General features: G+C 48.1%; 1 protein-coding gene across 3 annotated transcripts in view; it reads left to right on the plus strand.

Moving 5' to 3' along the window:
- PPP1R16B (protein phosphatase 1 regulatory subunit 16B) overlaps window positions 1–26,404 on the plus strand; it is a 93,331-nt gene that overhangs the window by 20,616 nt on the left and 46,311 nt on the right. Inside the window, exons 1-2 of one of the 3 annotated variants that reach the window (XM_064521406.1) lie at window positions 3,507–3,629; window positions 23,162–23,564. In XM_064521406.1, coding sequence (XP_064377476.1) covers window positions 23,315–23,564 — 250 coding nt within the window. In that variant the 5' untranslated portion in view covers window positions 3,507–3,629; window positions 23,162–23,314. Of the gene's footprint in view, window positions 1–3,506; window positions 3,630–13,441; window positions 13,559–23,161; window positions 23,565–26,404 lie in introns of those variants that run through there. The other 2 variants (XM_064521407.1, XM_026093056.2) reach the window with 2 other exon arrangements.

Consider the following 26,404-nt stretch of genomic DNA (forward strand, 5'->3'; position numbering starts at 1 on the left):
CATCTGTAAGACTTTCAATATCCTTCCCATCAACCTCAGTGCTTTCCAAGGCCTTGAATCTGTTTTTTTACAGTAAATAACTGTCAGTGTTTTTGCTCATATATTCTCCTCTAAGATCACGTTTAGCTGCTGGCAGCCTCCTGGTTTGATCACTGTCACTGTTCGCTTTTCTCGCCCCTTGTTGCTTCCTTGTAGACAACCCCAAACCCTGCAGCTGCAGGGCTCTTCCCCTTCTGCCGCAGCACAATTCCCCTCGAGCCACTTCACTGATCTCCTCTTGCCGTCTTCGTTCAGAGCGTCTTGTCCTCACCGTCAAGACGAAGACGTGGTCTCTGCCTATTTCCTCCTGGTTTCCTAGCTTCATCTCACGTCCTCATCTCCGCCCTTCCTGTAGCCCCCTGCCCCAGCTCGTATTGCCTCCGCCGCTCTGCTAGTCCCCTTGTGTGATACAGCCGGTGTCGCTGCCTGCAAACAGCTTCTGTCCTCGCCGCTTGTCCCGTGGCTGCTCTGGGCTCCCCGGCCCTTACCGTGCTGCCAAATGTCACCCAGGAGCTCTGCCCAGCGTTGCTTTGCACCAGCTATTGAGGGTGCTCCTGGGCGTCGTAAAGGTTCACTCTCATCCGGGTAGTTTTTTAGGTACAGGCATAGTCTAGCTGAAGCTGGTTGAGGCCTTTTTTTTTTTTAATTTCTTGCCATCAGTCTTGCTTTGTAGTTACAGCGACCCTTAGCTGAAAAAATAAATAAATCAAGAGATGGTGGAAGATCATGAAAAGCAAACTTTACTAGGAAATTAAAGCTTTTTAGATGGAATGAATGTTATGAAAACAGGAGAGAAAAATCCTGTTCTTAGACCTGGGTGAAATTTTTTCCAGTGCATAGTGAACTTGCTAAAGAATGGAATTTGAGAGACCAAAAACTAGCTGTGAAATTGGATTGAACAGTGGATGAGCAAGGAGACGCTAGGAGCTGGGTCTTTGAAAAGAGTGGATATTTTAGTGGTGCTTTTTAAGAAACCTTACTTTTTTGAAATAGCTTTTTTGTTCAGACAAAAAAACCCACAAAACACTCCTTTTAGTTTGTACCAAAAAAACCCCCATGAAATCCTGACACAGCAAATTCTGACTGCATTAAAAACAAACAGAAACTGTATTTCTCTTCTATCTCCAAATCTTTATATTGGCAACCCAATCAAGAGCTTTGATTTCCCAGCAAAACAGGACGTGACACGAATGCTCCTGGATCCTCTGTGAAATGCTCATGCCTCCCTTAACCAGGACGTTCTTCACCTTCTACCCTTGTGGGGGTTTGGCACCGCAGGAGTCTCCTGCCGTGTCAGCCAGCTTTATCTTTCCAATTGCAATGTTCATACCCCCCTTTGAGCAGAAAAATGAGTCTTTTTAAATTTTTTTTTGGTCCTGTAACTGTTTCAGCTCTTCATGCTGACTCACTGGTGTGGCATAGAGCCAATTTATTTATATGACTCCCCCCGTAATTACCATACATGCCTCAGAAAGCAGCTATGCTTGCAACACACTTTAACAGACAAGTGAATTATGGACTTCAGTGTCTCGCCCAAAGTCACTTGGCTCTCCAGAGCCCCAGGCTCTGACTCCCCTGCCAGACCCGCACTTTATAAAGATTTCACTGCCCTGCAAAGCCCAAGGTTGCCAAAGTTGCTAAATGGGCAGGATCTAAGATCTAGATCCAGATTTGTAACTAACATTTAACTTGGCTACAAAGTTTCCTAAGTAGATTGCTTCCACGTAGCATCTGCAGATCCAGTGAGAAGAAAGACATCAATATATTTCCTTCTCATCAGCTTTGCTTTCCAGATTTTTGTATTTACAGATGTATCGGATAAGACAAGCTTATACAGCTAAGGAGAACCACGTGTCACTCAGGAGAGTAGAGGAGAGCACGGAGAGCACAGCATGGCATCCACGGGGGACCTTGCTCTGCGCCATCACAGTCCAGTTGCCTTTTGAATGAGACTCCTGAATCATCTACTTTTTTGTTTGTTCCTGATGGAGCTATTTCTAACGAATATGTTTGGTGGTTCTTTAAATGTAGTTCTGCCATGTTGCAGCAGCAATTTGTGAAATCTGTGTGAAACCCACCAGAGGAAAGTCCTGCCTTAAATAGACTTTCACACTCTGGTTCCTACTTCACACCTACGTAATATCACAAAGAGCCAGATTCATCACCCATAAACACCCACCCATTAAGATGCCTCCTGTTTAAAGCAGCGAGTCACCTTTCAAATCAAAAGGTATTTATTGAGCTAGAACATTTCAACAAAATCCCACAGCTTGATGGTTAGAGCAATCACCCTGGTGCAGAGCAAGAGCTGAGCGGAAGTCCTTTCTCTGAATTATGGCGAAGGGACAATCTGAGATGGGTTTCCCATCTCCTCCCTGCCACATTGGCACGCTCTTTGAAATATTTCCTTTCTGACTGATCCGTGTAAGGCTGAACGTGCTAGGAACTGAGCCATCCGAGCGAGCGGGAAGGGACCGACCAGCAAAAAAGCTAAAGGTGCCTGTCTGCAGGAAGAACCGGCAAGAGCAGGTGGGGCTGGAAGGGTCATTCCCAATTGCAAAGGGGGATAAAGCTGAGGTGGAGGGCTGGAATTAGTACTGCTCCTAATTTTAGGACTGCAGACCTGTTATCTTAAGCCCAGAGGCTGGGAGGAGGCCCTTTTCCAGAGGAAAATAAGGCCAATACCAATTAGTCCTTCAAACCTTCTGAAACCTATTTCACGCTGGAAAAGGCAACCGCTCCCAGACACCGAGGCCGTATCTGAAGGCAGCATGAAGAACCCTCCTCTCTGTTCTGCTCCCAGCCCGCGTTAGGCTCTTTCAGAGGTGGAGCAGGGGCTAACGACTGCCGCTCCCTGGCTCAGGGGGGCTCTTGGCTTCGGTCCTAGCTCTGGTGCCTGGGTCCTTCTCCAGGCAAAGACCCTTCTCTCTGCCCCTTTTTGTCCATCTATAAAATGGGCATGAGGCGTATTTCCGGAATGGTATTTATCAGCCAGTGTGTTTTAAAAGCTTGAGATTGATATTACATTGTGTTGGGGGTTGATTTTAATTCTCCTCAAAAGACGTGCCGGGACCCCTCCCCCGGCCCCGGCGCACGTCGCGGCAGACAGGAACCTGCCGCCGGCCTCATCCCTCCACGCCGCGGAGCCGGCTGTCCTCGCCAGACCGCACAGCTTCAGCGCAGGCAGCAGCATCCTGCGCGCGGGCGGAATTAAGGGCGAATCTTATCCGAGCCCCCGCGGCAGCCTCAGGAAGACGAGGCGTGGCGGCAGCCTCCCGGACTTGGAGACAAGTGCGGGCAGGAGGGGCTCGCTCTTCCAGCGAGCTCGTCGGCGGGGGCAGCCCCGCGGCCGCGGCTTTCCCAGCAGCGCCGGGGCCGCCGCACCTGCCGCGCCGCGCAGGGGCGGGCTGCAGCGCGGCGCCTCCGCGCCCCCTCCGCGGCCGCGCCCACCGCGGGGCGGAGCCGCCGCCGCCGGGGCCGGGGCCGGAGCGGGAGCGGGAGCGGGAGCCGGAGCCGGAGCCGGGGCGCAGCCGGGCGGGGGCTGCGGAGCGCGGATGGTGCCGGGCCGCGGCGCCGCGGGAGCTGCCGGGGTGAGTGCGGGGCCGCGGCGCGGAGCGGAGCGGGGCCGGCGAAGGGGGCGGCTGCGGGGCCCCCGCGCCCGCGCGGGTTTTCGCGGAGGCGCCGCCGCGGCCCCCCGCCTGCAGCCGGCCGGGGCGGCAGCGCTCTCCCCGGGAGCCCCGCGGCCCCCGCGGCCCCGGGCGAGGCCCCGCGCCGGCCGCCGCAGCTCGGCGCGCTCGGGTCGCGCGGCGCGGAGGGCCGGGGGGGCGTTTCGCGGGTCAGCCGGCCCCGACCGCAGTCACGCCGCAGAGTTTCGGTAACTCCAGCGCCGTGCGATCCCCGGCCGGGCTGGTAAGGACCGCTTCAATAACGCACTCGGGTTCCTTCCTCGAAGAGGATAAGGCACCAGGCTAATCCCTCGATAAATTTGTCTAGCATTATCTTCAACGCATCTAATAATGGGGGCGTAATTACTCCTTTCAGGCAGTTTACTCCATTGAAAGATTGGCTTCGGTGTTTAAGTGCACATCATTAATTTCTGCAGTGGATAGTCATGCAGACCCCAAGAAGCCAAGGACCTGAATTCCTTGCATTTGTTCACAGATGGGTTTTGCTTATTGTATTTAGAAATTCTCTCTCTTCTGGCATAATTCAGGTGTGGGAAAAAAATACTTGAGCTAATATAATCATATGAAACCATAATTCCTGGAATGACACCAGGATTGCAACTGCGGGCTTTCTTTGTGACATGGTGAAGGTCTTTCACGGAGAGAGTCTCCTTCAGATCTGGCCAGGGAAGGCTACCTTCGGCCGTGACTTTGGCCCTTCCAGCTCTAGGGTGTGGGGTGTCGGTGACATTCGAGAGATGCTTTTGGTTGACTGTTGGTGAGAACACAAGTTCATGCTTTATCATCACATACCTATGCAAAAAGGTCTCTTCTCCACTGTGGTAGCTTTGCACAAGGAGGAGGAGGTTTCAAACTACAATGGAATAGCGGTGGAACTGTTTCTTTTTTTTTTTTTTCTCCCCCCCCCCCCCCCCCCCAAACTGCTAAGGAAAGCACAAAGTTTACAAACCTGGAAAATGAAGCTCTCTCAGTTGGAGCCCTCTTGCGTTCCCTCGCCAATGCTTAGGGACCCTCCAGCGAAGTGACTGGCTCAGCTGCCCTAGCTGTCACCTTGACCCAGCCTTCCTGGACACGGGTGTCTTGAGCCTTGCTATTAATGCTAAGTGCTTTTTCACAGATGGAAGGGCCAAGTGTTGTTATTGCAGAAAACTGAATGTCTTTTTCAATCCGGAGCTGAGTTTAATCTGGAGAGAGATCATGTTCATTGTAAAAGACTTAACTTTTTAAATCCTGAGTACAAAGAATACCTTTTATTTATGTTTTTCCCTTCCTTGTTTAATCTCTACAGTAAGGGTTGCATCAAAAACTGTGGATGGTTTTGCAAATACTCTTACTAGTTCATTTTTATGGGTTTTGTATCAGGTCCTGAGATCTCTTTTGAAAAAATAATACTTGTTTTTCTTCTGACTGAAAGACATAAATGAGTATTTCCTAACAAAAATGAGGCTTAAAGTGTTGAACTTAAGGTATGTGTGATGGCTATGATGAAATACTGAGATACTGCTTTTTTTTTTTTTAGCCCCTGTCAAGACTGCCTGTCCAGACTGCTCATTTCTAACAATGTCTTGTTGTCCGGTCCTTGGGTGTTAGAAAAATGACTCCGTGTGACTGTGCTGGTACCAGTTGTACCAGCTCCTTGGTGTCTGTGTCGCATTGTATCATTTCTGCAGCCACTTTGTTGGAACGTTATTTTTACTTGGTTTAATAATTTATAAAATGCCTCTTGCCTCTAGGCACATTTCATCCAGTAAGAAGAAAAACACCAACCGGTGTTTACTGGAATACTGGTTACATAGTCTGAGGTTACCAAATAATGAAGCCTTTGTGAATGAGGGGGTGTCTCATTTTTATCTTATAAACTCGTGAAAATATAGGGTTTGTGCTAAAGGTCTTCTGGGGATGTTATTCCTTTCCTATCTCCATCCTAACAAACGCAGCTTGTCTTCCTGTGACAAAGCAGGGTTTGGACTGTGACCTTCCTTAAACTGATTTTGGGTCTGATTCTCCTTTCTGCTTTTATCTGTCTATGTTTGACTTGAGTTTGGCAGCTGTCTGGTTTTTAACGGTTGTAAAACAAGGTTAAAATAATAAAATCAGGTCCTATATCTTTACTGAATTAGTTTCTTAGGCTTGAAAGAGGTCAATCTCTTTTTGGGGAAAAAAAAATTATCGTCTCAAATCCAGCAGGCCAAATTCTCTGCCAGATATTTAGGAACCACTATTTTGAATCACTCATTCAGCTGGAGGATGAAAATTGGCCTATAGTTCATCTTGTCTCATTTGGAACAGCTAAATGATGATTCAGTGACCTCAGTTGGCAAATTATATCAGCAGCTAATTGGCCTAAGCGCTCAGAAGGAGAATCTTGCCTGATATCAAACAAACTGACTGCTGTTATTCATCACTTGAAAACCCTTTGCTGCCCCAGGTAATATTTGCTTTGTTTCAAATACTTCCAGATTTTTGTCATAGCGCTGGAAACTGGACGTAGTAAATTCTCTCCATTCATCATACCCACTAATCCTGTCCTGCTCGTCTTCAGGAGTTTCCCTGCTTGACAGGTCTTGCCTCTTAACAAAGCTTGAACATCTTAACGTTTCCAGCTCACTTTGCCCTGCAGACAGCCCTCCCCTCCTCTTCCTCGCTGCAGAGTGAAACCGCGTGCTTTGGCATGGTGGTTTGGGAGGCCGTGGACCCTGCCCAGAGCCCGCTGGGGCAGGAGGGTCTGGGGGGAGCCCGGCGGAGCCTGCCCGAGGCTTCCCCCGCAGCCGCTGCCGAGGTTTCCGTGCTGCTCCGGTACGTTTGCCGGCGCGCGCGGGGCAGGGCAGGGTGGTGGCCTGGGGACGTCTGGATCAGCCGCACGCGCGAGGCGGGACGTGCCGAACAGCGGGGCCAGGCTGGTGGCTGCTCTGGAGGAGGAACAGGAGGGCAGCTTGTTCTGCCGGTGCTAATGGTCAGCCCGACCTCAGTTCTTGTTTGCGTATTGGAAATAGTTTAGGGCTGGTTTCTCCTGTGCTAGGAAGACTGTAATTGTGGGCTGCAAGCAAATGCAGGTGTAGAAGCATCCAGGCATCGCATGTGCATCTCTCACTGCTTAAAGAGCTGCAGGAGTAAGTGGGGATGTGTGAAAGGGGTCAGCTGTTCGTTTTTTGCAAGGCTGTTAGTCAAGTTATACCACCTCCTAGGATGGCCTTGCCAGCTGGCTCATCCTTTAGGGATGTTTAAAGAGGCTTATCGCAATCTTACTAGAAATCTGTCGTCTTCTGTTAATCTGCTTGTCTGTCTTCATCTCTGTGCCACGTGCTCCCGTGCTCATTCATCTAGACAGCGCCATTCTGCATGCACCGTTACCGACCGGCACCAGCTGTGCCACGCGCTGAAATGTGCCTGCTGCTTGTGGCACGTTCACTTGTAGACTGCCGCTTTTTGCTGTCCAACACATTTTCTCCTTTCTCTCTCTCTCTCTCTCTTTTTTTTTTTTTTTTTTTTTTTTTTAAGCAACGCTCTTGAAATGACAGTAGAGCCCGTGCACTTTGCTGGCTGGGGTAGAGGTGTGGGGGAGCCATGGTATCTGGATGGAAATCAGACTCCAGCTCTGAGTAAGAAAAAGTCCACTCCTGCTGCAGGCCCTGCTCGTGCGTGGCTGTGGTTCACGTCTTTGCTCAGCGTACGAGCACAGTTTCCCTTACCTCTGGGAGAAGCAGCAAGGAGCAGGTAATAGTTTGTGCATGTGAATTGCTGACTCTGTCCGTTTTCCCCTGTGAAATCAGGATACTTTCTGCTCCACGTGAGCAGACAGCACAGAAGAAGGGCTGTAGAAAGAGCTATCAAACTTTGGGGGAGAAAGGAGAGGAGAGAAATGAGCACTAGACCCCAAGTTTCATGGCAGAACTGGAAAGCATTCAGCAGTGAGAACTTGTTGATGGCAAAGGTGACTTGAGGTTGTGCTTGTCCATTTTCAGCAGAGAACTGGCACTGCTGGCAAATGGTGGTGGCCCGTTCCTTTCCATCCTGTCACCGCGTGGCTGCTGGCGTGTGCCGCGACATTCGTGGCAGGTCTGTCACTGCAGGAGGTGGAAGTGGCAGCCAGACGGATGAGTCTGAACTCAACAGCGCCCCTCAGCACCGCTGCTAGCTGGGGCAAATACTGCTTTCAAAGTAACGCATTTCTTCCTGATGGACCTTCTGCTTACAAGTCTTGCAAAAGCGCATAGATGCTGTGGTCAACAGAGCCACAGAAGCACCTAGAAAAAGAGAATAGCTCTAGGAACACTAAGCTGTAATACCCATACGAAGCAAACAAACGTGACGTGGTTTGACGTGGATCAGGAGAGCTGCGCGATTCCTAGCTCTACAGGCACAGGTGGGAGTCTGGCACGCAAAGCCTCTGGCAAACGTGGCTTGGCCGTCCCTGCTTCTAGGGGCAGCATCCAAGTAATGATGTGGGGTACCAGTGATGCTGCGAGCCGGGTGAGGAATATGTCTTTCCTTCTGCTTTCACTGGAATGCTCTTCCTCTTGCACGGCTCCATGTTATGTGCTTTCCTCGAGTATTGCTAGTTGGCAGGGAAAGTGATATTTTTTCCCCCCCCCCTCTCTCCAGAATAGATAGCTGACTTCATCTCATGGGAGCTGGTTGAAAAGCACCAGAAAGGTGGCTTGGCATTACTGCTTTATGGCTTTCCATAATTCCACTAGCAGCAGGACAAAACAAGAAGTGCAGTTGTCAGGTGCGTTTTTCTGTTTGTATTTGAAACTGTTTGATAGGCCGTGATTAATGAGGCCAAATAGAAGTTTCATGAACGGTGGGTTCAAATAAACCTCAAACAAAAATGGCTTTCACAAGAAGGCTTTTGCTTCCGTGCAAAGTACAGATTGCAGGTTTAATGTATTGTTGTTTGTTTTATAGCTCTCAGAGTGCATTGCATGGACTATCCCTCTGTTTTCCAAAGAGGGAGGAGAAGGTGAAGTTTGTCTGCGTGTGTCAGTAGTACGAATAGTGGTTGTGCAGCAGCTCCTGTGGAATAGGTCTCTGTGCAGACCCTCCTGGAGTCGATTGTTTGGGGTTTTTTTTCCTAGTTTAGGTTAATACAATGTTTCCAGATTTGGACTGCCAAATCTGTATCCTGGAGACCACCATGTCCCCATATCCAGGTTCTAATTAAAGATACGCTAGAAGTGGTAGGCCAGCTACCATGGCCTTGCAGATCAGAACCATTGGCCTAGTCTATTTTTGAAGTGAATTAAACTAGAAAAAGGTACTGTCGCTCTAGACTGAGAAGCCACCTGGGGAGTTAACCCAGAATAGTCGTTCTGCTTTGAATTCGCACCCTATCTCATTTCAAAATAACTTTTCTTTCCATATATGCAAGCTCTGTAAGCACAGAATACAGGACATGGTGTAAGCCTGATCACCCAACAGAGGTCGGAAAATATCTTATTTTTCCTGAGTCTTCTCCGTGCTGCCTCCTGCTGATCAGCATGACTGTAGCTTGGGCATCCTTCTCCATAATAACTCGGCCCTGTTTCTTGCTGTATCCCCTGCGGAGATCTGCACTGCCTTTCCACCCCCAGCTCTGTGGTTTGTTTTTGAAACCTTGAAGGCCAGCTCCCCGTAACAATTCGTGTTCCCCTCCCCTGTCCTCGGTCCAGCCTTTGTGTTGGTGGCACACAAAGAAACAAGAGTCTCCAGCACTCACCTCCCCAGAGGTCCACAAAAAGATTGTGCCAGGATCTTTTGTTGGGCTGGATGGGACCTTATCACCTTTCCCTGGTGAGTCAGTTTGAGCACTAGCTGAGAGTGAGCATCAGGTGCCTCGTTCAAAGCTGGGCTGATAACCTGAGCTGTGCATAGGTGGCAGGTGTAAATTATTTGCAATGGCAGACTGACTCGCTGCTCTCGCGCTGTGCTCGTCTTGCGTCTGCTCGGAGGAGGAGTGGGAATATTTGCATGATGTTTTGAGCTGTGCAGAAACACTGTGCTGTTATATTGCTCCTTCGTATTTGTCAAGCTCAAATTAAATGTATATAATTTTAACATCTCATGATTCTTTGGGGGCTGACTCATGGTTTTTGGCCTGAATGAATCATAGCTCTTGAACTCCGTTGCTAAATTCATTATGCAACAATTACAGGGCTGGAAATGCCACCCTAAGTACACACAAACAAGCAAGCAGCAATTTCCCCCTCCTTTTCTCTCACCCTGTGTTGCCAAGAGGCCTCCTGTGTGAATTTGCTCATTAGCTCTTTTCCCCACTCTGTAGGGGAGGGGTCCGCTCGGCACCCTACATCTTTGCCCTTGAGCTGGAAGGGGCAGAAGTAACAGGTTCAGTATTTGTGAAAAAGAAGAGAGGGGATCAGCCTAGGAGGGAGGGTTGGAGATGCACAGCTTTGCTCCTCTGTGCCTGTTGCCTTAATTTGGTCCCATGCACTATATGCGATGTTACGGCATAGTCATGGCAGCCTCCAGTGACCTGTATGGGAAAAACCCAAGCATCAGGCGTTGCTCTGTGGTGGCTCCACATAGCAATATCAGATGTTGGCAGTGTTACACTGGCACAAATTCTGCTTGGTTACTTGCTAAGTACCCCACGGGTCACATACCTGGTAAAAGCGAAAGACCAAGGATAACCCGAGCCCCATGGGTTGTCTAGACGCTTCACTGGCTGTGAAGTCTCTAGTAATATCCATCAGCATTTTCTGTACTTCATGGTGCTAAGCTGAGGTTTGGGGATTTGCATGGGACTTGGTTTTTCATTACTGATGTCTTGGGTAAGAGTTCATGTTGTGTGTGAAATTAAGAGTGGCTTCGTACCGGACAGGCTTTTCTTGCTGACTTGTTTAGCCCACCAAAGCGAGAGCAAAGGTGAGAGCGGTACAAAAGGACCATCTCCACTGTCTGCCCAGTCAAATTTCTGGATTTAAGCTGCCTCTGCTACCTTAATTTGACTTTCACTATCAAAGCATTGATTTTTCTGCCATCCAAGTGAGACTGCTTCTTAGAGCAAAAGTATTCTGTTGAGGAGCTTACAGAACAGCAGGGTAGATACTTGTGCACAGAAAGTCCTCCCGAAAGAGTGCCCTCAGGCCCCTTGCCCTTAAGAACCACTGTTCCTCTCAGCTGGAGTTTGGGCCCCTAAATTTCAATACCTTTGGGAAGAGTCTCTTCCCTGGTGAAGTCTACCTCTGTGCACGTCCTGGCATGGCTGCACACAGAGAAGGCAGAGCACAAGGCTACCTAAGCCTCATACTCACGGGTGGACTAGGAGAGAGACCTTGTCTCTCCTTGGCCAGTGGCAAGGAAGCCCTAGTATTTGTGATCATGGAAGTGGCAAAGGCAATGTAAGAACTAGACAGACAAGGAGGAAAAGCAATACCAGCACTTCTAGTATTGTGCTGGTAATCAGGTTAAGATGAAGTATCCTAAACCATATTTTCAAACTAATAAATTGTAGATATTTGATGAAATTGGATATAAGGGCAACTATATTGTCAGACCAGTGAGTCAAACCAACATCCCATCTCTGAATGTGACCTAGAGTAGATGCAGAAAACACAGAAAGTAGGGCATGTATAGTGACGTATGGGTTGATAGCTGCGCCTAAAAATAAGGTACTTTAGAAACATAAAATCTGCCTTGCAAGCAAGGCAGTGACAGACTGCTCTGGGTGTTTGATTTAAGACTGAAACGGGTGATGTTAGCTGCAAAAAGCTGTGTTTTGTTTAAATCTGATGGTGTTCATCAAAGGTAAGTTACTCTGAAGCTGTGCTTGGACAGAGGTAGAAGATAGGTTGTGGTGGAACTGTTAGGTCAGCGGAGATGCTTTTCCTCAGCAAAGTCCAGCAGGCAGCTGCTGATCTACACTTTAAGGATCCTTTCTCCCCTCAAAGTATTATGATTAAACTTTCTAGAAGGTGCACTTGAAACCATTCCTTCAGGCTTCAAGGGAGGACAGTCCAGATCATTTCCAAGCAGTAACAATATGTAGGGATGCTGATCTTTGCTGCCGTTGTTGCAAGCAGCCTGGTGCTATGTGGCTCAAAGCCTCTTCCACCGGTTGCCTCTTGAAACCTTTGCCATCCTCGGGAGCAGGAGTTAGTCGAACCCACTGCAGCATATTGTCAGCTCAGCCACGTCACTGCACAGACCCCATGCCCAGACCCTCTAGTAACATATGATGCTGCTTGTCGGCACACTGGAGGGAAGTCTGACCATCTGTGCTTTAGGTCTGTTACTGTCTGCTCAGCATCCTCAGGATAAGAAGGGCCCCCTTCTTACCTGCTGGTGGCTGACCTTGACCTGGAAAAGGTAGGTGGACAAGTGGATGAATTTTTCAGAGCTTCTTTCTCCATCTCCTGAAGCTGGTTGGTGGAGAGGACGGTAGGGAATGGAGGGGCAGCATGTGTGTGGTTTCACACTGGAATGAAACTCATTGAAGAGTTCACCAGGACGAGGGCAACTCCTTAGACAACAAATCCAGACGTTGAAGCCTGATGGAGCAAAACTCCCTGCACTGTAGTGTGGATAATTCATTTTTCTCAAAGTCTCCCCTCTTTAATCTTCCAGCAAAGCCTCAGGACACCCTGCTGACTGTCCTACCTCTGCACATCAATGGCAGGTGGATAAAACTGTCCTGAGCAGATATATGGGCTCTGTGACAAGTTCAGGATGGGTCAGTAGGCCCCTTCTCATGTTCTTTAAGATCTTTGAGGTTTATTGAAATGCCTATAGACATATTTAACAGTGTCTTTAAGCATTCAAGTTGAAGGCATTTAATTTGCAATAATTAAATACAATTGCTCTTTAAAAATAATGAATCAGATGATTGGGTAGAGCAGCCTCTCTTAAATCTCCCACAGAATCAATATTCCTCCTGTCAGGGGTGTAACAGACACTTCCAAATCATTTCAGTCGTATCCAAGCCAACCACAGAAGTAACTAAAAGCTCCACATCACATTGACAGCACATTTTCCTACCAGTCTCTCTAACCCTCTGTTCTCAAGGCACGCTGATTGCCCTGTATAGCTGCTCCTGCATCTGGATGCCCAGGACGAAGAGGCGGTTCTGCCTCCTGGTGACACTGGTCTTGTTGCCTGGGGCAAAGCGCCTGGTGCTACCGGGCTCCGCGATGTTGGCTCCTGCTCTCTCGCCTCATCAAGGTGCCGCCCCTTCTCCGTGCTGATGCATCCCACTCTCCTTCCTGGATCTGTGCAGGTGGTAGTTGAATCATTTTGTGCTATGGTCTATCTTTGAAGCAGTTGTTATCTCCCAACGTCAGTGCTGGTGTGGCAAGCTCCAGTGCGAGCACGCGTTCCTGGAGGTGAGCCCAGAGGGGCTGCGCAGGGCGCCGGCAGGTCGGTGCGTGCCTGTCCCATCTCGCAGCAGTCCGCAACGTGCACTGCCCCGTCCTCCCCTTTAACGGTCTTTGTGGGGGCTTTACTGGCTGCTGCCGTTGTGGCTGAAGTTGCCGTCAAGTTGGAAGAATGACACCTTTGCCCTTAGAAGAGAAGAGTGAGGCAGGAGTGCTTTCTGGTGGTATAAGGAGCTGGGAAATTTTTAAAAAGGGGAGCTTAGTCCCGCTGTACTGTGATTCCCTGAGGCAATGCTGGTATCCCCAAGCGTGTCTTGGAGCTGCATAACCCTATGGTGTTTGCATAGGCATGTGGGGGCAAATGGGACCTCTACTCCCGATTTAATGCCACCTCTTCGCAATACAGATATTCCCACCGGGAAAGCGATGTGCTCTGACACGTTCATGTCGATAGCTGGAAGCCTGCACAAGCAGCCGATGAAATTTCCCCGTGTTGGCATGGCTTGAGGTACCCTAGAAACTGTAAGTGGAAAAACCATTCACTTATCTAGCTCGTTTCTGTGCCAGAGAAGGGCTGTTCCCGATATTTTTTCCATCGGCCAAAATGTGTGCGAATGGCTTTAAACAATGGAAGGATTTCTGCCACAAAGACTGGTGTGCAGAAAAATGGGGCATTAGCTTATATCTGAAGGGAAGGGTGTGGGCTTTTGCAGTGGTGTTCTGAGATTCTGCTGGAAAATAATTTGGGTTTTTTTCCATGTCTGAAGTCTATTTGCGGGGAATTTTTTGTTGTTTTTCAAATTGCAGATCTCCAGATTTGTAGTTTAAAATGTCAGGAAGGGGGATCCAGGTCTGGAACATTGCACACATCTGCCCGTTGGCAGTGCTGATTTAAAACAAAAAACAAAAAAAACAACCCCCCCCACCCCAAAACGGAAGATTTAACCAGAAAGACAAATAAAAGGAGGTAATATTGCTGTCACAGATGGGGTGGGCTGCTTTCCCTGCAGGTGTCTGCGTTGCAACCCGCACTCAGATATAATGTGCTGTGGAAAAATAAATGGAGAGCTGAATCAGAGACTTATGCCCTCAATTAATTTTTGTTCCACATAATCGGAGCTGCTGCATGCTTTTCCTTCAATATTTAACCGCCTGGCTCAGAAGATGGGCCCGCGCATGGGCAGGTGAGGGGAAGTCAGATATTCAGCTTGTGTTTGCACAGAAATCCACTTCTGATCTTTCCATTTTGCCTAAGGGCAGGGATCCTGCTGCTCGTCTGATGCTAGAGATAAATTTTGATAGCAGATACTTTTCTTTGGGAGAGCAAAGGGGAGAAGGGAGTGGTATGTAAGGAAATGTTATTCCTTCAAGGATTCATTGTCTTCAGCATCGTCTTCTCTAGAGTCTTGTGGTGCTGCCCTTGAGCTCGTGTGTCGCCGTCGTGGGCAGGTGCCTATCACTTGGCACAACCAAAGGGGTCAGAGGGGAGAATTTTGCTCATAGTTTGAAAGTGGAGTCCTAACATAAGAAGAAAAGGAAGCCGTGCAATTAGCACATGGTCTCTGCAGTTTTACAGGCTGTTAAATAGAGCTTTCCCTTTTGCATTGGAAGGGGATGGCTTGTTTTGGTGCATGGTTTAAAATAAAGCCCCAGACTTGGTTTCTGATTCAGAATCACAGTTACGCTTTCAAGCTCGATGCTCATCGACGTGTCCCTCTCCTTTCTCTGAATGGCAAGGTGGCAAGCTGGTGACCAAGAGCACAGCGTGTTTGCTTTTCACTGGTCACTGACTCGAAAGCAAAAGGCGAACGGAGATTGCATACTGCAAAAGCAAAAGGATACTGAGCGTCTGGCCTCGTGTTTTTGGAGGAACGGTTTTACAGCTGCCAGCACACTCATTAAGGTGCACCTAGATGCTGATTTGGAGCTAATCCTCATATAAAATCTCATGGCTGAAACAGCCTACTCTGAAGGTAGAAATGGAGGGGGGACATGCGGGAATGGATCTTAACTCTCTTTGCCTAGAAACCTGACTGTCTATATAAGGTGCTATTGAATAAAAATGAGCTGTTGCAGCTCACTGGAGAGGGCGAACCCCCCCTCCCCAAACTTTTAATGAACAGTAAAAATATATACATAGACGTCCTGAACTAAAAACAAACAAACAAAAAACCCCAAACAAACAAACAAACAAAAAAGCTGTCCAGGCAAGGACAGTTTAATGTAGAAAAGTAGCAGCCTTGAGAGAGAGAGATTTGCCCTACTGAGTTTCTAGATTGCGACTTTCTAAAATGCCCCTTACTCCTACTGCCCTGCAGTGGCACTTGGGCCTAAGGAGCAGCTTTGGAAGAGACCCACGTGGAGGGAGGCGAGTGTTTGAATATTAAAAATGCTAGCATTTGACGGGAATTGGACTAGCTTTAATGCTCAGTCTTGCTCCGAAATCGTGCATGCAAGCTGTGCCTGGACGCGCATCCCGCTACAGCGTGAAGCCCTCCGTGAGCGTGGTGATGCCCACGTTTGGTACAGGCTGGACCCAAAGGCACAGCTCCCCAGCTCGTGCCAGGACCTTGCTTAATGGCCTGCATATATTTGTCTGGAAACCGCCCCCAGATTTGCTTTGGTTGTCACCGAGGTGCCACTGGAAGGAGCAGTGTTTACAACCCTGCGAGCGTGGGGGAGGACTGCTTGGCATGGAAAGCCTTTTCTAAAGAAGCGAAGAAACTAAGCCCCAGTTGAAATATTGATAGGAAAAAGAATGTATATTGTGCTGTGTTAAGTGTTTACAGGAAATGTATAGTGAAAATACTAAGGGGCTTTCTTCAAGCAGCTGCCAATATTGTTAAGAGTAAAACAGTTGGGAGGAGAAAAGAATGAGGCACTTAAATTTTTCTATTACCAGCATCAGCTCAGAAGCGATTTTTTGACTTGCTGTTTTCACTTTTTTTCTTCTTGCTTGTATTTCATTTCCACTGCTGGGAGAGAGCTCAGTGAACAGGGAGAGATTATCTGGAACTGGAGATAAAACGGCCAAACCAAAATGTTTTGGATCCTCTGGGGAAGAATTTAGCTTTAAATTTTGAGGCTTCCATTAAGCTAGGGAAATGATTTGCACTGATACACCTTCACCACCAAATTTACCTTTGCATCAAGCAGCCATGTAACTTCCTTTATTGCAGACTGGTAAAACAGTATCTTCGCTTTAAGAAGATAATTGGGACACAGATTAAGTTACTTACTTTGCATACAAGAAACCTCTGGGAAAGCCAAGAATCTCTCCCGAAACTCCCAAGTTCTGATCAGATCTCTTGCCCGGAAGACTTTCATCCCCTCACTTCTTTGCAACAAGGCACAGTGTGTAGGAGTTGTGCTCCTTAAGGGGTCTTGGATGATTTCTTGGATGATTTCTTTTCTTTTTTTTTTTTTTTCTTTCCAAATAATGTGTCCTGCCATTTTCACCTTCATGAGGAACCTTTCTTTCAGTGGCACTGAGTGCTGCCGAAAAGGCTGTAGAAGCCCTGAGTTAGAAAAGGAGCTGTTGGCTTCTAAAATGCCAGATAAATCATGCAGCAACAACTTTCATAATTTTCTTTCTTCAGTGTGGTTAACTGGGGATGCTCTGGGGCTTTGCAGCGTGCTGCAAGAAGATTTTGTTCCCGGAAGCAATGGCTGGAGCTGTCAGAGTGGCACTGCAGGATGAGCAGGCATTCCCCACTGTTGCATGCTGGAGCACAGGAGGGGAGGTAATCAGCCTGAGATGGTGGTTGTAGCTCTTGCAGTGCTTTTGCTGCCTGAACTCAGGCAAGTGACCTTGTTCTGCTTCCATTTGCCTGTTTATGGATCCCCCTGGCCCCCTGACAGTGGTTGGCTGTATTGTTATCTTGAAAGTACTGGCTAGGTGTTTGTCGAGCCATTGTTTAACGTGCTGCCTTGAGCAGTATGCAAGATGTGCCTGTCCCCAGATGCAGTTTGCTGACTGCAGCATTGCCGTTGGCCCTGACATCCCAGAGCAGACAGTAGTTGGTGCCCAGCTGCGCTACAGTCATTGCACAGAGATCTGGGTAAGGGTGGTAGTACAACCTGTCCAGCTGTGATATTAGAGAAATAAATTTCAGTTTCAATAAACCAAAGCAAACCCTTCATGGGTCTAGGAAAAGCTGCATTTTGAAGTAACCTACCATTGCAACCCTTCACTGAGAGTCGTCTTTCTTTTCCCCCTCCCCTGGAATTTGTAGGAAATATATAGCCTTGCGGGGGGAAACATCAGTGTTTTCGGGCCAGGATTGCTTGGAGGGGCAGGCATGTCTCTGGGGAAGCTCTGGGTGCCTTGCGTTCCTCTCCCCAGTCTGCAGTCTGCTCTGCCACGTGGTCTTCCTTGGTAGCTGATCCTCTTTCTTTTGTTGTTTGGAAGAGCTGATGGCTGGGTCCTCTGTTACGGGTGTGTAAGATTGTAACAGTTCAGGCTGGTAGGCAGTAAAACTTGACACGCTGTCTGTGTTAAAGATGCTGTAATGAAACGCTTGTCCAAGAGGCAGGAGGCTAGGGAAGCAATGCCGTAATAAGGAAAGAAGTGCTGGCTCCAAGCTCTGGTCTTCCTAAGGAGATCTCTTGTCTTGATGCACCCCACGCCGATAAGGAAATTCTTGCTTCAGAGCAGGGATTGCTGTTTACTGTTCCCATCATTAGGACAGCAGAGAGCTTTGATTTCCTATTTTCCTAAGGCACTGCAGATTGGTGCAGAGAACGGCCTGCTAGACCTTGCAAAGGTGGTGACTGTCTTGGCAAACCTGACAGCACTTACGTGCTCAGCAGTGACACCGTTTAGGGAATGACTGAGAGCTTGCTTCTCTGGGGAGAGCATTAGGTGGCTTAGGAGCTGCTGCTTGTCCTCTTGATATGACACTGTACAACCTTTAACGTGCCAAACCTGCACTGCGAGCAGGGCAGGAACGGACTATAGTTTGTGCCTGGTTACTGCAGCGGTGCTGCCACGGTCCCTCTCCCATGGGCAGCCCTCCACGAGTCCCTGGCCTGGTTCTCCCCCAGGGGTGGCTTAATTCTGCCTCTTTCTTTCTCTGCTGCTACTGCCTCTCCCTCGATCTGTCACCTCCCACTCTCGGTGGCTTTCTGGCACTACTCTTGGGCTGTCTCTGCATCGTGTTACTGCTGTTGCGCTGCCAGTGAGCTCTTCCCCTTGTCAAGTAGTAAGCAGTGAAAACTGTCCTGCTAGCTTTCTCCAGACCTTGGTGAGATGCTGGCCGGTAGCCTAACCTCGATGCAGAATTTGGATTGTTGGCCAGTTCACATCAATGACCGGTGAAGAGCCTAAGGGCGATGTCCGAAAGAGGAGCCTGTTTTCATTTTTGGAGGATCAGTTTGGCACAAGAGCTGTAATCAGCTAGTTGACCAGCATTTTGTGGGGGTAGGAATGGCACAGAATGGCCTGGGCCCTGATGCAAAGGAAAAGGGGTAAATTTGGAAATTTCTCACCTTGCCATGGTCTAGGAATTGATGGTAATTAAATAAATGTGGCAGCCACTCCCTCCACAGGCTGCTTATGGGCTCAGGTCCCTGCTATAGGCTTTCTTGTTTGGTTTCCAAGTCCAGCTGAGAGAAGATTAACTTTGGGTAGGGAGGAGAGGGCTATTTCTGTCACTCTTTGTTACCAGTGACTTGACTTTATGCTGTAAATGCAGACATTTCACCTAATCAGCTGGGCCCGATCCTGCAAATGTCTCTTCCCTCAAGCAATCCAGTGAGTGAGAATGATCTCCTTGAGTTCAGAAGAGGCTACTCACATATGCAGGCATTCAGTTTTACCTTTGCTTGAAAGATGCATGTCTTGGAAGAATTCTTTAGTTGCCTTACGATTTCATTTCAAGGTATCCCATTCAAGGGTTGCTCTGTCAGAGTTTTTGTTTATTTTTTTTAAGTGGAATAAAAAAATAAGTCAGTTGACACTTAAATGAAGGACTCTTGCAAGTGTCTATGTTCTGCTTTGGTTTCCTGCTGTGCTTTAAGTAGAGCCTTGAGGAGATGTGATGGAGGATTTGGGTGTCTTAGCTGTTGCTTTACTGCCTGACAGGGAGATGAGGAGGCTTTCTGTCATCACTTGGCAATGTGACTGTTTTAATGGATCCAACTCTGTCCTCAGCAATGTTATAGCAATGGTTTTCCTCTTCGAGGAATGTAAGAACCAGCTTCTAAATTGTGTAATGGGAAAAAGCATTTGTTATATGAGACCGAGGGCTCTGCTAGTCCCTGGCATCAGCAGGCGGAGCTGGTGGTATGGTGCACAGTTTAGTCAACTTGTTCCCTCCAGTGATTCGGTAAATTGTCACTTCATAGAATCAGAATCTCTTCTTGTAATGCAAGTGAGTAACCAGCACCCCAAAATAGTCCTTTTGAACTTGGTGAGGCAAATCTTGTAATAAGGTGCAGTAAAGTGTATAGGAAATGCAAACTTTTTTCTTTTTTTTAATGACTGTGTTTGCCAACGTTTGCATGCCCTTTATAGGGAGTGATCTTTGACACCGTTGGAGTGGACCCTCTTCTGCTGGAACGCTGTGAAAAGGGTGATCACACGAGTGCAATACAATAGTGAGCGTCTCTCCTTCCTTCTGGCCCCTGAAATGGAGCCGTTATTGTCCCCGTTGTGTTTTCGTGCGTGCGGCTCACAGGATGTGCTCTGCCCCTCTTGAAACAGAACTGCTGAGCTCATGGAAACTGAACTGAATCAAACGTGAGGAACAGCACTTTTTTTTCTTTTCTTTAAATAAAACAGAAACCAAAATGCAATGCTTTGCAAACCACAGACACCCACATGGCCAACTTCTGTGTTGCTCTACAGGTAAACAAATGCTTGGGCCTGTAGCTGTGCTATAATTAGAGCGACCAGTTTGTGCAATGACAAGTTGATGTGCCATTTTTTGGTACAGTGAAAAAACTAGGTCGTCTGAAAACAAGCAGCTGGAGCGATGGAGCCAAAGTCTTCATGAGGCTCTGGGATCTGGGGAGTGTGCTAGGAGAGTTATGCCCAAGTGAGGGAGAAGTTGACCTGTATCCTTCTGGGAGTCCTCGCTGGTCTTTTGGACCTTTGTTTATTGGTTGTTTTGAGGATACTCTGGTTCTCAGGTGAAGAATGGCCTGATGTATCTGGGAGCAGAAGGTGTCTGTGTTCATGGAGCTCCCCTCCTCCATTTCATTCCCCTCTGCAGGCTGCTCATCTCTCCCTGGCTTTGCTGCTGGAGAACAAGATGTATGCAGGAAGGATAAAACATGGACAAGCAGAGCAGACCACACTTCTTCCCCTTTCCTTGTGATTCGTGGTGTCCTGCAGTGCTTTCCAAGGTGCAGTCCTAATTCCATGAAGAAAGCTTGTTGCTTTGCTTGGGTAAACAGGGAAGCGCTGAAGTATGGTTTATTTGCTTTAGTAAGCATGCAGAATTTGGCCCTTGTTTCTACTTCAGGTGTATTTTGGAAAATATTTGTTCATCTTTCAGCAAACAATGGTAAAAGTGCCTGGAAAGGGAGCTGGGTGGGAACGTTGTGTGTGGAATGCCGAGAGGCATTTCCTGCCCTTATCTCCAGCCATTGGAGGTATTGTAAATGGGGCTGCAGCATGTGTTACTGGAACAAAGATCGCCAAAAAAGATACCTTCTCAAGAATGTTTGCAAGGGGCAGAATTCATATTGTGCTGAGCAGAGGTCACTGGAGCTGGTAAGGAGTTTTCCAGCAAAAATGCCTGTGCTCGGAAAATGTGTCTGTACCAAAACAAAAGCTTTTTGGAAGAGGGTTGTATTTATGCAACTTCTATTGGCAGGATTTCTCAGGTCCAAGGTGAATTCTGCTTCATCAAAGATGAGGGGGGTGATGGGCATCTACCCAGGAGAGCTGCATAGGACTGTCTTTCGTGCTGTGGAGGAACCACAGCATGCTAGTGTCTTGTCTTTCCTGTTGCAGACTAAGATCTTGAATTGATATTTTCCATCTTGGGCAAGTATTTGAATTACTAGACAGCTGGTGATTTTGGGGCCAGTCTCTGTCTTATGAAAAACTTTGCAAGGATTTGGGTTTGTCCCTGTGTGAAAATGAAATGTTTTGTTTGAAATCTTGAGTTCCTGTGGGACAGAAACAGTATTATTTTTTGTTCATGTCTATTCTGAAACTCTCTAAATAAGGTGTGCAGGTGCCGCTAAAGCTGCCCTTGGCCTTCTGTTAGCCCCTTTACTGAATAAAGCAACTGCACACATTGCCTAGGACCTACCTGCGTGCTTTGGCTGAGTTGGTTTGTTTGTTTGTTTGCAGTTTTCAAACCAATTATCTTGCAGAGAAAACAGCATGTCTCACTGTCACTCTGCTGAGATATTTATAGGTAAGGCCAGAGCCCTGTGGAAGGTCTGCAGCAGTGCTGGAACGGAGTAGGTGTGTCAGCCTTACGAAACTTGCTGCGATGTGGTGGGCTCCGCTGCTTGCGTGGGTGCTTCCGCAGAACCACCCACTCTGCTTACGCTGCTTTGCTCTCTGAAGAGGCCTGGGACCGTGGCTTTTCCCGGCTTGTCTAGGTGAGGTTAAGGTTTGGTATCTCTGACCAGATCTCTCACCCATCTCTAGCTACCTCTGTTTTGCAGCTATTTTTCCTGTAGACACTTTGCATCCTTTCACTTACAAGACTGTTACTTTCTCTCTTTCAGGGTGGGAGAATTGAGGAAGGAGTGGCTTCGATCATCTGCTTTAGCTGTCACTTTGGGTTTTTCAGGTGTCTGCATATAGTTAAGCTCTCCATGGCTTCCTGTTCTCATCAACTTTTTTTTTTTTTCTTTTTCAAACTGAACCATAAGAGCTCTGTTATTTTATGCATTTATTTGTAACTTACTTAATTTGATGGGCACAGTGACCTTGCCATTTGATGTGCAATACGGTGGTGTGTTTGGAACAGACTTATTCGATTTGCTGGTGACATTGACATTATTTCAAATTCCTCTCTTCTGTTGGTTTGCTCCCTAAGTATGGGGGACAGATGATTAAGTGGCTGTGCGCAAGTCTCCCAGCTGGCTGTGGGTAGTGTTGTTCAATGGGCTTTAATGTGCCGGTCCCACTGGGAGTCCGGTCCTGCGATTTAGCTGTGCTCGTCGCTGCGCTGATGGAGTCCTTACAGCGCTGTACAGCCAGACCAGAATGAGCTAATGTGTGGTGAAGAGAAAATCTGGGGGGGAAAGAGAAATGAACACAAACCCCAATATCCTTAAGTAGCTGAGGTAGGTAAAGTGTTAATAATGCCTCCCTACAAACCACATCCTATCACTCTGCCTCTGTGGCAAAAGCGCTCAGCACGAGTTGTGGTAAGAAGGGGCTGATGTACGAAGCAGCCGAGAGCAGATGATGCCCTTGTTAGGTAGGGCTCATCTGGGAAACGTCTCCAGTGAGCAATAGCAACCCCATGTGGGACTCAGGCATGGGCTGGGTAACCTCACAACCCTCCAGCTTATGATTTATTTAGCTGGGACAGCCTTGCCTGGTGTCTATGGCACTGGGCTGATTCACTGCCCGTGGTGCTTCTCCTGGCTCAGCCACTGCTGTGCCTTGTACCTTGATCTTCTCCTCTGCTCTGGGCTTTGCTGCTTGGATTGAAATGCTTCAGGGAGGGGACTCCCAGCGTACATCAGTGCAGTGCAGCTCTGGTTAGGAGTCGGGGACCCCTGTAAGAGGCGGGGGCAATAGTTATGCTGGAAGGGGCCAGCTGAAGGGTAGGATGTATGTCATGAATCTCTCCTAAGCAGTCTGTGGAATGATCTCAAATACTGCATAGATCTCTATTTGATAGCTCGCAAGGACTTTCTCTGTCCATAAATGAGATCTGCCTTGAACTGTAACTGTGAATGAACTGTGTGCTAAAACTATGACTTAATCAAGAGGGTTTCACTTGGAGGAGTGGGTGTTTGGAACGAATGAGGGGTGGAATTACAAAGGCCAGTGAGAAGAACAAAGCAATTAAATTGCAATCAAATGAGCCTTCTTTTGAGATGGTAGGTGTTGCCTGTTGAGTTTTCCAGTGGGCTGATCTTAGCTGCTTCTCTGCATGGGAATATAAGACATGGTCCCTCACGCTTTGCTTCTCATTGCAGGGTTCCACCATATTCTCACCAGACACTGCAATGGACCATTCACAGCTCGGCCCCGAGATGCTGGTATAGCACCAGGCAGCTGCAATCCAGAGGGCCTACTGTAGGACATCACATCTGGCTGGGGTGTCCTTCATCTCCCCTCTCTCAGCTGAAATGATGGATGCCCACGTGGATCTCCTGACAGAGCTTCAGCTGCTGGATAAGGTGCCCACTTTGGAGAGGCTGCGGGCAGCCCAGAAACGGAGGGCTCAGCAGCTGAAGAAGTGGGCGCAGTATGAGAAAGAGATGCAGCACAAGAAGCGGAAGCATGAGAAGAAGAGAAACGCTGTTAACCGAAAGAAAGTATCTTTTGAAGCCAGTGTTGCTCTGCTGGAGGCTTCTCTGAGGAATGACTTAGAGGAAGGTAGGCTACTTGCATCTGGCAGTTTCTCATTGTTTGGCTATTCATGAAGTCAGTGTAGCCCTTTGGTGGTGCAGAGGCATCTGTGCTGACAACCATACAGGCTGGACTATCCATAACATAGTGTTGGTTTCTAAAGTGTTGCCACCTCTAACACAGCCATGGGGCTGAGGTGCTGAAGGCCCTCACACCGGCACTGTCTAGACTAACATCAAAAGTGGGCACACAAATGGCAGGGTGGCAGGGCAGGAGTTATGACCAAGGTTTGGGAAAAGGAAGACTTTTTTTTTTCCTCTCTTTCCTTTTCACACTTTCCACTTATGCAAGGTGTGAAACATTTTTTTCCCCTTCTGGATGTGCCTGTTTTAATGGTATTCTAGAAGTCTGTCACAGGGACGTGCATGTCAGGGTAAATCCTTGCAGCTTCCCTGCTTGGAGGATGGAGTTAGAGCTACTTGGATATGAGTTTTTTTTCCCATGGAAAATGCTGAAAAGTCATTGCTTTGCTTAATGCTTTCCATAGAGGAGAAAACCCCGAATTGTTCGGAAATTGGTTTAATTGCACCATTTCCAAGTGGATCAAAATGCTTTGCTTTTGCTTAAGAAACTGAAGGGATAAAAATATGTCTAAAAGTCAATCCCCATTAGTCTCAGCAAAACTCTGGGGAAAACCAATAGGCTCTGGGGAGCCAGGACTTGGATAATGACTTGGAAATAGTTGAGTTGAGCTCTGGTGCCAGGGCTTCCAGCAGCACTTCTGGCAGGCCCGGAGGGTGTCTCAGCCCTGTGGAAAGGACCCTTGAAATCGGCCTTTGTTAATCTTCCAAATGTGATAGTTGGGGTTTTGTTCCTACAACAGCCACTGGAGTTCTCCTTGTGATTTTTATGAATGAAATACAGGAAGAACACTTCAGTTGCAACATATTAACATTTTTTTATGAGAAGTCTTCTCTGAACATTGCTGAGCAGTTCAGGTCTGTGGGTCTCCTGAAACAGGGCATGCAGCGCTGAGTTGCCTTTCCCAAGACTGTAAAGCAAATCGGTAACAGAGCTGGGAAGAGAACTTTGGTTGCTTGTTTTCCCAGTCTGCTGCTATAAGCACTGGGTGACCATGTTCTTTCCCATTCCTGGGGCTATCTACAAGTGATGGAAATCCACATGCCTCACCTCTTCCTAAATGTTTTGGGATTTAGCAGCATACTTGCCTGGTTTCCACTAACCCAATCACCATGCACTACTAGTCTTAAAGTCTCTGTCAAGATAGCAGTCTTAACCCTGCCAGGAAACTAGGACAAACGCTCTCAGAGAGGTAGCAACATCCCTCATTTCTTAGGGGAGACGTGGAGCAGCCTTTGGGGTTGCTGTTCTGGCAGGTAGGAAAATCAGTGTGGTCCACCTGATCCCTTGGTGTTGTGCAAAAGCTGAAGATGCTTAGGAAACTTGGCTAATTTAGTTGCATCTCTGCTAATGAACGTTCCTGTTGTTCTTTTTAGCATTTCTTTTGCAAGATGCAGTATGTACTAGCCTGATACGGGGGAGAGAGAGGCCAGGTTGCCATCTTGTTGCACTGCATCCTCCCGCATTAATGCCCCTTCAGCGATGGGTGTCGAACACGGCTTGCACTGGGTGTGCGTGGACTGGGGTTTAGCCATGTTCCTTGGCCTCTGGTTAGAGAGCGCTGGGTGGAAGGAAGGGACCTCATCTTGGCTTGTAGGGAATCTCCCCCGAGCTGTGTCTCTGTCTCTAAGAAAGAGTCTTATACACCATAACTTGTCCTCACCTCCCACCAGGGCATGTTTTCCATCCGTATGGAAACGGAGTGCTCCTGTTGTGGACTGTTCCTGTCGAGGTGGTGCATTACAAGTGTCTGTGCTATGTTTTGCCAAGCCGTGCTTTGTGTCTGTGTTTTTACATGCATTTATAGCCTCACTCTGGGAGAGCAGAACTGTGATAGTGCTCTGGAGACTGAGCTTTTATTTGTATTTTCTTTGCTTTAAAGTTTTAACAGTTGGCTTCCAGCTCTTTGCTCTATTGAACTTGTGTTTCTCACTCTTAACTGTTCTAGTCTTCTTGGAAAGCCCTAGCAGAGAAGCCAGCTAGAGCCGTGCTGTGAAATTGTATCTGTTAGAACTGGCTGAGATGACAGATTGACTTGCGTCGCCTGTGTCTGTGTGCCGACAGATGCCTGGCGCAGGGTAAGGCTTGGGATACGCAGCTTTTGGGTTAGGTTTAAACTGTGCCCACCTGTAGGTGACACGTCAGAACGCCGGGGTGGATAATGAATATTTCATTATACACCCCTGCATGCAGCGTGGGCACTTCTGCTTGGTGCTCAGGCACGGGGACGTGATGGGGCCAGCTCTTCTGTTAGAGGCCCGGCTTCCCAGTTTTGCTTTTCGCAGTTGCTGACCTTGGATCTGTGCAGGGTGGTCAGTTTGGAGGGAAGGAAACTCATTTGCTGTCTGTCTTTTCAAAAGTGCTTTTTTATTTTGGAAGCGACACGCAAGCAGCAAAGGTGTTTACTGTGCCTGCGGTGGCAGTTGTGCACCCCGACGACTGCGCAGACGCGCTGGAGTGCGTTGGGTGGGGGTATTAGTGTGGCAGCTTCAGGGGTGCTGTGGACAAGCCTTGCACCGCGTGCCGACGTCGCTACTGTGCTGTGCGGGGGCAAGAGGTGAGCCTGCAGCCCCAGCCTCGCCTCATCTCTTGTGTGGGAAATCCACGGCTGCAGATCTCTTGGTGCTGTAACCGTGTTGTCTTTGGCTGAGCTCATGTAGCAGGTTTTAGGTTTTAATTATCGGTTCCTCTTCCTGATGCGGTATTAGCTAAACCAAACGTGATAA

Source organism: Dromaius novaehollandiae, chromosome 16, assembly GCF_036370855.1.
Source record: "Dromaius novaehollandiae isolate bDroNov1 chromosome 16, bDroNov1.hap1, whole genome shotgun sequence".
Classification (NCBI taxonomy): domain Eukaryota; kingdom Metazoa; phylum Chordata; class Aves; order Casuariiformes; family Dromaiidae; genus Dromaius; species Dromaius novaehollandiae.